Source organism: Scleropages formosus, chromosome 2 (assembly GCF_900964775.1).
Source record: "Scleropages formosus chromosome 2, fSclFor1.1, whole genome shotgun sequence".
In the NCBI taxonomy this organism is placed as follows: Eukaryota; Metazoa; Chordata; class Actinopteri; order Osteoglossiformes; family Osteoglossidae; genus Scleropages; species Scleropages formosus.
Window position 1 is genome coordinate 42,711,765 of NC_041807.1, and position 12,196 is coordinate 42,723,960.

The window sequence follows — 12,196 nt, forward strand, 5'->3', positions numbered from 1 at the left end:
GCAGGATGCCACACTGCTCTGCAGAAGGTGAAAGTGCTCTGACCCCACCTGATTGCACCATGCAGCCTGGCATTAACGGGAGCTCACCTTCCATCCCGGTCCCAGTCATACACTTCCACCTTGATGGACCTGCAGAGTACAAGAGAAAGTGAGGGGAAAGGGAACTGAGTGCAGGGTTGCAGAATGAGAGCAAACATTTCAGTCTAAATAGGTCATGATCAATATTGACAGCTTACACAGTGGATTCAAGCAGATGTCCAGGAGCACAGTACCCACTATCAAGAGTTCATAAACCAACTATCCCTCCACTTGTCCATTATTCGAGCTCTTAATGGGACTTTGTAATGGGATCAAGCAACACCTGATCACATTCCTGCACTTCTCTGGCCTGCTGGAGGCTGGCGGCATCTGCGGCGTGGCTCCCTGTCCAAATACCTGCACCATGAGAGTCGTGAGCTTTGTGAGCTGAATTTGAATACGTCGAGTTTATTAAGTAACATTTGCATATAACACTTATTCAGTTCTTTTGAATTTCACAGTTGTAGAAGAATCCGTGAGTGGGCACTTATCTTGCCCAGTACCTGTTTAACATTCGCTTTCTGTGCTGGTGTGTGATTGTAATATTCGAGACGATTCGCTGAATGAACGGGAACATTTTCCTCAGTCTATCTAAAGCCTTCATTTATTACTTCCTGTCTATTGTTGAGAAGTGTCCCGAAGTGTCCAATTTCAGGCCGATGAGCTGTTTGTCCGAATATCTTTTGCGCTGACTGACGTTGATTTATTACCCTTGACATATCTGAGCCTGACTGAAATAACATGATAAAGTGTCCACATATTCATCCTGTTAATGACCTGACAGTCGGCTTTACACATGCATACTCATGGTCACCCCCCAGCCACCACCCATACAGCTTATCTGAATGGATTCTCTGCATTTTAATGATTTGCGGTATCCTTGAGTATGTTTGGCACATCATCAGTGCCATGGTGTCCATACACAGCGGTTCAGAAGATTGATTATTTTTTACCTGGTACAGCTCATTAAAGCAGAGAGTATGAAAGGGACAAGAGTTTCTGGTTTGACAGCGGTAAAACCTGCCATTGATCTGTAGCAGAGTGAAACATCATGAACATGTCAAAGTCAAACATACCCCAGGAGACAATGGAAACAGGACTGCTCACTATGAGCACTAAAATCAGTTGCTGTACTATGGACTATGCTGGCTCCTTGTCTTACACGTTTCCAAAGATACAAACATTTTCCTGCTGTTTCGTGATTATTTGTAATTTTCTTAACTTAAAATTTCAATTTGTTGTGGTCTCACTATGAATCATTCGACCCCAGTAGGTGAGAGATGGCAATGAAGAGCACTCACACAGATCCACAGTATTCACAGTTTGTTTCCAGTGTTCCTGAGTGTTGGAGATCAGTTACAAGATCAAGATCACTGCATGTGTTTATGGGATGAACTGCTTATCAATAAGCATTGAATAGAAGTCTGTGAATTTTTAAAATATGTGTATATACATATATATGTATAAATATATATTTTCAGCCATAGCTAGTTTTAACGTAGCTCAACGTCAGTAAAAACATCAATAAGTATTTGAGTATTTTTATTCATTTTAGCTACATCTGAGATTTTGATCGAACACAATGATACACAATTAGAGAGCCACACTTTTACTAACTGTTGACAGTCTCAATTGTGCGCGAAAGTGTAGTTGCTTCTAGGTATGACAAAAGTGTGTATTATGCCTACACAGTAAGGAAATTCCTCATTACTTTTCAAAATTAAAGGAAGGCCTCCACTGAAATTTACTGAAACACTGAATGATGTCAAGACCATGTGTCCATCAAGAGAGTTCCAAATTTCTGGTGGGTGAAGTGTAGGCCAGGTAGACGGCTATTCCCAGCAGTGTGTTTGCTTTATCAGTCTTTTGCGAACAATCCAAACTATGCGGACAGTTAAAACCTTGTTGATAATAAGAATTAAAAAATATTCTTCCCTTCATCTTTGGAGGCATTGAGAAGAAAACAGAGGGACGAGTTTGAGTGTTTGAGGGACACGTGAGCCACAGGTCAGCAAAGAGGAGAAGAGAAAGCTGGGAGATGGACATTAGGAGAAACACACAGATGACATCCTGTGGGATGCGGGCGGCACCAGAAATAGAGAGCGCGGTGCCGCCGGCAGGCGGGGTGCAGGGCACGGGAGCCCGGGTGCAGGCGCGAGTCTGCGGGGTGCAGGGCGAGCACACGACTAAAATTATCCACCGCTACTTAGCTGTCAGCCACGCTGGCAAGCACTAAGAGCTGCTGTCTGCCCACAGCAAGGCACCTCCCATCACAAATGGTCTTCTCAATACGGTATTCTTGGACTGGTATCCTCCGCACGCCCCTGCGAGGCCCTGGGCTGTACTGGGTAGAAAACAGAGATGCAGCCGGCAGCCAGAGGATCCCTCAGAGCAGCACACACTGACTGACTGAAACCCCAACCAATGGAATCTCTCTGGAGGAGCAGAACTTTGACGAGTTGAGGAGTGTTGTTGTTGTGTGTTAGACCCCCTCAGGGACAAAGACCTGCGTAAAACATCTGTCCAGCTGGCTCAGTGGGTTAGCGAATTGGCACAGCTGAACAGAGGACTGACCCCGGTGGGTGGACACGATCGGGGGTTCGAATGAACACAACAGGAAAGCAGACCTTCCTCATTCATAGCCGTAGTGAGGTGGATCTACAGGGATCCTGGGCCTTAACCTGGACTCAGAGGTGGACCAGGCACAAGCAAGCCTCATGCCCAGGGGTTGCAGCACAGGATATAGAGTGGAGCCGAGTTTATGACAAAGTTGTAGGGTTAAATCGTCTGGTGTTGCACCTTCAGGAAATACAGACCCTCTGAACTCTATAATTAGAGCATCTGGCAGCATATATGGGTAAAAAGGTAAGTGAGTAGGTAGTGCAGCAGTTTTGAGTTATCACTTAGCAATCTAAGGGCCAGGTTCAAATTCCTACTCCCACTGTATCACACCTGAGAGCGGTGCTCACCCGGGATTGATACAGTAGAAATTACCCAGCTGTATGAATTGTAGGTAGTTTAACATGGTAAGTCGCTTTGGAGGAGAGTGTCAGATAGATGAATGGGCCACAGCTGTATCACTGGCTCAGATCATCACTTGTCTTGACTAAACACACACACAGAAGCTATATACGCAGAGAGGTCTCCAGTCAGTCAGCGTCAGATGATAGCAACTGTGTAGAATCAGTGCTGCCTGTAAAGACTGGGAGGGAACCGAATGGAACTAATGACCAAATCAGCGAATGAACTCACAAGGCCTACTCTCAAAACGACGTGTGTGTGTGTGGGGGGGGCACTGTAGTCACACACAGTGGTGCAGGGGGTCCGTCAGGACCGCACCATATTGGTGAGGGATGCATTGACAGCACACGATTGAACACACATTCAGACACACTGCATGACTGGGACTAAAGACCTGAAGCTGAATGAGTCCCAGAGGAGTTCTGCTCTTGTACTGTATAGCAGAGTATATCAAAACAATTGCTTCAATAAATATCCTAATGAAATCCCTATCACCACCACAACACTGGTTCAACACGCGGTCAGGAAATTGAATGAATGAATGAATGAATGAATGAATGAATGAACGAATGAAAGAATCCCGCATGTGATCCTAAATAATTTTCTTTTGGAGCAGCGACCTGTATTCCAGCTACAGAAGGTAGATGTTTTAGTGGCATGTTGGCGCAGCAGGTAAAGCCCCATACTTCACAGCGGCCGAGCTTCAATTTCAGCTCAGAGTGTTAGAGTTTTCACGGTGTCGCCATGTTCACAAAGCTCTCCCATACCCTCCCTCACCATGAAAACCACAAGTTGATTTCAACTTGACAGCACTTGCACAGACACTGCGCACAGGTAGGCCATACCTATCATAGTCACCATTGCACAGGGCTCGGACAGGGATGGAGAAGGGCTGCCATACAGGGTTCAGCGTGTTCTTCACCACTTCTGTCTTGTGGCAGATGGTGAACCTGCACACAGAACAGCTGGTCTAGCAATGACTGTGGTTCACAGTTACAGCCAGGAATCACAGGCACATGACAGCACAGTGGCCCAGTCGCTTTGGAGCAAAGTGTCTGCTAAATAAATTAGTGTAACGTATCCCCCCCGTCTATGTCACGCGGTGTGAGTGTGCTGATCATGCAAGGGTTGAGTGACTCACGTCCCATCCTCGTTGCTTCTGTAGAAGACCATGAAGGGGTCCGACTTGCCGAAGAAGTCCTTCTTGTCCAGCTTGTTGGCGCAGAATTGCATTGTAGCACAGTCCTACAGATGAAAAGAAAGCAACATGTTGGAGCTGAAATTCCTAAAAGTGCCCCAAGCACCTTTACATTTATTCGTTTAGGTGATGCTTTTCTCCAAAGCGACTTACAATGTTAAGGTTACAATTATTTACCCATTTATACAGCTGGGTAATTTTACTGGAGCAATTTACGGTAAGTACCTTGCTCAAGGGTACTACAGCCAGAGGTGGAGATCGCACCTGCAGCAGCTCCTAAAAAACAAACTCAAAATACTGCAAGTCTTGAAGAAACTGAGAGATGAGCAAGATGGGAGATGGAGCACCCATTCTGTCCTGAGTTGTTTTCGTTTACACCTCAGCATCTTCATCTGAAACAAGGGGTCCATCAAGCCTCCCAGCAAGGGAACAACCAGAGCTTCATCTGCTCTATACTCTCAAGGCCTCACAAAGTTGCATTGCACTTGAGAATCAAACCATTTCCCAGACTGCAAAGGACTGGCATCCCATTCAGGGTGTACCCTACTTATCCTCATGTCCTGTGCTTCTGGAATGAGCCTTGGACCACTGCAACCTTCACTTAGACAAGTAGTTCATGATAGTGAGCATGTGAGCAATCATCTGTTATGTGTGACCCATTGTGCACTTCACATGGGTCCACTCCTTCACCGGCCTGTTTAGCATTGCTCACCGAAGGATGCAGCCTCAACGTCACACGAGGTGTTTCTTCAGCAATTTCCTTTGCATATGAGCATGAGGCAACCGGCATGTAAATGTTGTCTAACTACAGTAAACAGTCAGCCGTGTAATTATGCAAATGTTTTAATAGCCACAGTAAACAGTCACACATCTACAGGAGGAGGAAAGAAAATTAATTTCCTCTCGAAGATGAGGGGGTTCGGAAGTCAGCGGAGGACGACTCCAAACACACGGGCCTTGGACTTGCACGTGAAAGCTTGTACCCAGGAGGGCTGCACTCTTAATGGGGCTCCTCTGAGGTGTGCTTTGTGGTTGTTGATGTTAAGTGCTGTCGAGTCGACGTCAAGCCTTGGGACCACATAAGTAGAGTTCCGGAATGATCTATTCTTAGCATTGACACATTTCTCCATTATTTGTCTGATTCAGTCCATCTATCCGATATCTGGTTGTCATGCGGCTCTGACAGCAGCAGGGTTTTTGATATATGTACAAGGGATCAACTCCCGGCTCGGAGAAGCCTGTGTTGTCTGTTGAGGCTGGGCTGCAGAAGGTATACTGGGACTGCAGATGAGTTATAGCGAACAGGTTTCAGGCTGTGCAAGTAAACACAGATCACCAGTGGGACACTAGAAGGAGAGGCGGCCGTTGTATACCCAGTGGGCTTTCACACACCATTTTGCTCCCTAAGATGGAATTGACATGACTTCTTCGGCACCACAGCCACGAGAGTTCAGACAAGGTACCCCGGTGCACTCATTGTGGTCTCCAGCAACTTCTTTCTGCAATGAACTGGTCCAGGTGAGCTGCCAGTGCTGCTTTTTTATTTGTCTCCACACTGTCTGATACGCTGGATGTCTGGATGTGGCCACTTTGCACCTGTCTTTGTGTTGTATTCTCCCGTTCAGTGGTCGTTCCAGTGTCTATGGAACACGTTACTATGCTGTAAATGTTCTGCTGCAGGTTTGTGTAATTTCCTCTGGGACCAGTAAACTCTATCGAGTTCTGTCTGCTGATGGTGATGATTATGCAGGGAGCAGATCTTTCCGTGAGCTTTTCCTGAATCAGCACACATGGAAGATAACGAAGCACGTAACAGTAGTTCTTTGAGTGAGTAATGGGTACGGCTTCAAGTTGGGCCTTCCAGGGACACCGCACACACACACACACACACACACACACACACACACACACACACACGCACACACACGCTGCTGTTATTTCATCGACTCTAGTTGGGTCCTCAGGTACTATCGCAGTTCAAGAGCTGGGCTTGTGACAGAGGGGTGGGAGGTTACCACCCCAGGAGGAAGTCCTCGAAGAAAGAACAAACCCTACAGAACTTTAGCACATTTTAGTAAATACCCACTTTCCTAAAAGGGTAAAATTGTGAGCTGGAACTGAGGATGGGAGGTCTCCTACATTCACTGTAAATGAACAGATTCATTATTTTTGAAAGGCCCAAACGAGACAGGGATATCAGAGCACTGTATAGTATTAAGAGGTGACATACTCATGGGATTTTGACCAACACCAATACTGGCTCTTCTTTACTTTCTTTGATCTTCAGGTATGATTGTCATTAATGTGCAAACACCACAAAAACAGACTAAACGATTTTCATGGACGCTTAGGACGAAAAGTGATGTAACTGCGCATTCAGGTTGCATCATAGGCAGAACACAGAACCACTGAACCTAACTGGCGCACGGGCCGATCCGCCCCACATCGTGCTCTCGGACACCAGTCAGCAAGGATACACGCAGCGGCGCAGACTGCAGTTGCTGTTTGGAACTCAAAAGGGACCCGATGACAGGTGAGTAAATGAATCCAAGGTAAATGCAATACGTGCAGATGCAACACTATAGATAGTGCCTGGCCAGGAGGAGACTGTATAAACCCTAAAATATTCGTTCCATAACATTGACAACTGATCCCACAGTGCAGGTTGGACTATGCCGTGCAGAACTCAGTCCTCACAACCTTGTTGCGTTCTGTAATCGATTAAGGGTAACTTGTAAATCACTTCCACCAGTTAACCAACAGATCAGTAAATCAGTAACAGATATACAAACAACCCTCAGTACAGGTTACACTCTGCAAATACCTCTGTGCCACGCCCACACCTCCTAGCCGGCACGGAACACCTGGGACGCGGCGCGGACTGGGGCATAAAAGGCTGCGTCAGACCGGCAGCTGATGCGGAACCTTGTTCATCCTTCTCGTTTGCGACCTCCTAGCTAATTCCTGTTCCCTTGTTCCCTTGTTCCCTAACGCCTTCCCCGATCCCGTCCCTTGTTCCTACGATCCGGTACCTCTTTATGATCATCGACCTCTTGCCTGTGTACCGACCTCGCCTTTCGGACTCTCCCTGTAACGACGTTCGCACGTCGAAGACCAAACGCCCGTTCTTTGACCTCATCTCTTGGATTTCCCCGAATACACCACGTGTACCGCTCTGCACTTGGGTTCGCCGCTTCCTTCCGGAACCAGACATGACACTCTGATACAGGTGTGAGAAATAGAAAATACTTCTTGTGCTGGTATTTGTATTAAATTCAGGGTGATGTTGGTAAAAAAAAAAAATCCGGGAAAAAGTTTGTATCTTCCAAAATTCTAAATTCAGTTGCTGGTGGCACGAGGAGCCAGTGTACTGTCGCGCTGTCCTCTGTTCGTGTCTGTACTTCGACGCACATTGTCCAGCGTAACAGCGTAACGTTACACAGCGTGTTGGAGACTCCTAGCTTGCTGTCGCCACGCGTGCCCTTCGACGCAGTGCAGGCGTGTCACCGAGACCCTGGCAGAGCACACTTGATCTTGGTCGATCCATTACCGAGTGCGTTCATGAAGCTCAGGGTGCATGTGGGGGGGGACTGGATCTGGCGCTCACGCATCATTAGCGCTGATCCACTGGTGAACCGCGACCATTAGGACGGCACTTTCCGGCGAGCAGGAGGAACACAGCCGCATTAATCGGCTTTGAATAATTACAACATGGTTACGAAGCATAAAAGGGTCCGGTGCTGTCGGCAGGTTTTCCATTTATGTTGTTTTATTGTCCACTTTAACTTGCCCAGATAAGAGTCTGTTGTTTGTACAGCGAATTTGTCGCGCTACCACGGTATTAATGATGCACTCTGTCCGCCGAGGAGCAACAGGCTCTCTGCACATGGTCGCACAGGACACTGTCAACTGAGCGGCCTGTTGATGGACAGAGGGAAAACTGAGGATACTCCTCACTGAGGTGCCTCCATTTACACACGTGTGTTGCCCTTGGACAAACACACACACACACACACACACACACACTCAACTATGTAATCAGAACGGTAGGAACTGACTTTTTCTGGCCTGCTTTGCAGTGGTCTTCCCCACAGGGGGCACTGTGTTTTCTGTGTCCGAGACGCAGTCGCCCTGTAATTGGAAAGGGGGCCGTAGGTCGGAGTGGTGCTTTTCGCACACCTGCTGCTTTAATGTCGGGGGGAGAACAAAGGTCTGAATGGTGGCAGAGCTACAAAGAGAGGCCATGGGGGCCGTTAGAGACGCAACACCGATGGGCGGCGGTTAGGGAGCCGAAGTCGGACCCACCAATCCCCTGGTCCCTGGAAAATGATGAAAGGGTAAGAAAGCTTTGTGTGCAAAGCGGCCTGAGACATCCAGAATTCGGCAGGTTGGGGGAGGGTGTGTGTGTGTGTGTCTGTGTGTTCAAGATGGGAGGACACAGAAGGATGAGGTTTTTGAAATTCTTATCACAATCACACTCACTGCACCTCTTTTTTTTCCAACTGTCCTTAACTCATGCATCACTAGCTGTCAACTGTGTTCCTCCACTGTGTGCTGGCTGTTGCTCCCGGGTTCGAGCACCATCCTGGACCAGGTGGCTTCTCACACAGGGAACATATACAAACACTTTTGTGTCACAAAGCCTGAATGGGTTATGAACTTACATAGAGACACTGGCATGTACTGGTGGTTGTCTCTGGGCGAGTGTGTGAAGAACCTGCTGGTAACTCACCCTGCAGTTGTCCAGCTCCTCTGCCGTGAGAATGATGGTGCCACACTTTTTCCCAGGGATCCCTCTGAAAACAGGGTGAACAGGAGAGAGGAGAGACCATGAAACCATCCTGAACACAGATGACCAGCAGAACCTAAACATCTACAGTGCTAAGTGAAGAAAGACAGTGGAGACCATTCTGAACATCAGCATCTGCAACAGCTGAGGATACACATTTCACCAGACAGCTTTCCTCCAATGTGACTTACAGCATTAAGGTACTTACACTGATTTACCCATTTTTACTGCTGAGTACTTTCTACTGTGTAAGTGACAGCTAAGTACCTTGATCAAGGGTACTGCAACAGGAGGTGGGATTCAAACCCTCAACCTCTGACTCTAGAGTAGTTGCTTCTGCTGTCAAGTCACATCAGTTCTATGGAGCCCAAAGAGCCTCTTGTTTCATGTGTACTTATTAATACATTGCCCAATGGTGATACCCTCAGTGATACCAGCAGGTGAGGGTTAGTAAGACAGGAAACTCCTCAGTGATACCAGAAACCACAGAAAGATTTGTTGCTTTATTAGAGTTAGGTTCACATTACAAGCACAACCTGCATGAGACATAAATCCGCATATTGTGTGTTTTCATTGTGCATTTCTGGGTTTTCAGGCTATTGAAAATGGGACCAAGCACTGCATCATGAGTCCAGCAACACTGCAGCAAACTCCATCACATTGACATGACACATACTCATTCAGCTAATTAATCCATTTATATACCTCAGCCATTTTTACTGTATCCGTTGAAGGAATTACCTTGATCAGAGTTGTTGCAGCAGGAAGTGGGATATGAACTTGCAACCTCCAAATCCAAAGGTGGCAGATCAAGCCAGCGTGCTACCTGCTGCTTCTTATGACACCATTGGCATGAAGGGAAAGTGGCCTGATGGTGCCACGATCCAGTTAATAATGTTCCTAGTGGATGTGGATTTCTGTGACATTTCACTCAATGGGCTGTGCCCCTATGCATGACCCCACCCCCTCCCTCAAACCCCTGCAGGGAAATGTCCCTACCGGTCCACCCCGATCCCCATCCCCCAGCTCACGAGATTGAAGCTGATACATAATTCAACAGAGTGATAAAATGTCTGGACGTCTCTCCATTAACCTTCACAGTCCAGCTGGCTCTGGGTCCACTGGAGCCATAAATCGGCTTTTGTTAAAGATCAAATATGCCATAAATCGTGTCTAATCTAATGGGCTCTATTTACCTGCTTAGAGCCCATCAGAATATGTAAGAAAAATATGGGGTCAAGTATGAACCTAACTGTACCGGTGAGGCCTACAACTCCAATTCAACAACACTTCAACAGTGGGAGGGTGTTTATATCTTAAACATAGTTATGATCCACTTCTTGGAGCACCGATCCTCAGCATCTCTAACCTCCTTTATTTAGCGTGACTCGCCGGAGAGCTCTCCTTCTTCTCACAAGACCCATATATAGGGTAGGAATCCAACTCGGTTGAAACCCTCTTGGTGTTTGTGTGTCTCCTCCACAGGGACCAGGACCATTGATCTGAGCTCACAGGTTCACATCACTCTTAGAACTTGTAGGCAAACTGTAGCAGAGTTCACATGGGAGTGAGGGTTGGAGGCGTGTGGAAGGGTTTAATCAGCCACACAGGTCTAGATGGTCAACATTCACGTGTCAAAGTGTCCAGACCCATAAACATGACACCTGCATAGAGCTTGGTTTGTAGTTGGTTGGAGGGGTCCCCTTGAACAGGCACAACAGCAGTGCTCCCTGCTAGCACTGCCTGGGGCCCTGTGTGTGCAGGGCTGCCAGTACAGCTCCATGTTTCTCACCTGAGTCAATGCACCTCTGCAAAAAAAAGAGGCTGCAGCGCTACCAGTCAATTCAAAAATCCTCTGGGGCATATGGTCTCCATAGGAAACCGCACAACCTGGACCTGCAACAAGACCAAGGCTGTGGCAACATCAACCCTGTGTGCACAGCCTGGTTAACACCTTCTTGATATCTGTATCGCAGCAGATTCACATCTGGTTGTCACCTAGATCACGAATTGTCTTCATATGTATTGCACAAGGTTCCATCTGATTCATATCTGATCCACATCTGGACTGTACCTGGACCACACCTGAATAACAGGTGGTTTTCATCTACACCACAGATGGCTCACACCGGGATTCATACCTGGATCACAGCTGGTTTATAACTGATTTACAAACTGTACAGTTCCATGGAGACGTATCTGCCCCCTTTCTGATGTTCTCTGTTATTGCAAATTTTTGACACTGAATGTTTTCAGCTCGGGGGTGCGGTGGCGCAGTGGGTTGGACCACAGTCCTGCTCTCCAGTGGGTCTGGGGTTCGAATCCCGCTTGGGGTGCCTTGCGGCGGACTGGCGTCCCGTCCTGGGTGTGTCCCCTCCCCCTCCGGCCTTACGCCCTGTGTTACCGGGTAGGCTCCGGTTCCCCGTGACCCCGTCAGGGACATGCGGTTCTGAAAATGTGTGTGTGTGTGTGTGTGTTTTCAGCTCTTCAGCCTAGATAAGCTAGGATAAGCAGCAACTGAGTGAATGTCATGGGGTTTCCCTTGGGTCGGAGAGACAGACTCAGTCGCGCAGTACAGGAAGGGCTTTAAGAGGGCAATCCAGAGGACATTGTCAAAAACAGGCAGAGGGTCACCAATGTGCAGACGAAATCCAAGGGAGAATCCAAGAGACGTAATCCAGAAGAGAAGCAAATAGTTGTAGAGCCAGAAAGTCGAGCAGATTCAGGAGAGGGTTCAGGGAAACGAAGATGAGGAGGAGAAGGTCAAGGACGGAGATCAGGACTAGGATTCAGGGAAGTCAGGAAAGCAACGATAAGGTACGCAAGCGAGAGATAGTGCTGAACAAGGTTCCGCGCCTGCGTGTGCTCTGGAGCATCCTTTTAAGCGGTCGCTCCCTGAGCCACCGCAGGTGCTTCTCGTTGCGCTGAGGTGGGCGTGACAGTGAACAATTAACTCTTTTTTCAACGTATTTAATGTGTTTAATGAGCAAAGTTATGCAGAACCAGCTGGCACTGTGTCAAAAAAGAAATATCCTCACTTGCGCTTTATAATTTTTTAGGCATCCCCACAGCATTGCACTACCACCACCACCACCACCACCATGTTTGAC

General features: G+C 47.5%; 1 protein-coding gene across 2 annotated transcripts in view; it reads right to left on the reverse strand.

Annotated features, from left to right (window-relative positions):
- LOC108931220 (copine-8-like) overlaps positions 1-12,196 on the reverse strand; it is a 64,620-nt gene that overhangs the window by 17,444 nt on the left and 34,980 nt on the right. For both annotated transcript variants that reach the window (XM_029249551.1, XM_029249546.1), the window contains 4 exons: positions 9,030-9,093; positions 4,241-4,344; positions 3,945-4,049; positions 88-129 (listed from right to left, as the gene is read on the reverse strand). In XM_029249551.1, coding sequence (XP_029105384.1) covers positions 88-129; positions 3,945-4,049; positions 4,241-4,344; positions 9,030-9,093 — 315 coding nt within the window. The remainder of the gene's footprint in view (positions 1-87; positions 130-3,944; positions 4,050-4,240; positions 4,345-9,029; positions 9,094-12,196) is intronic.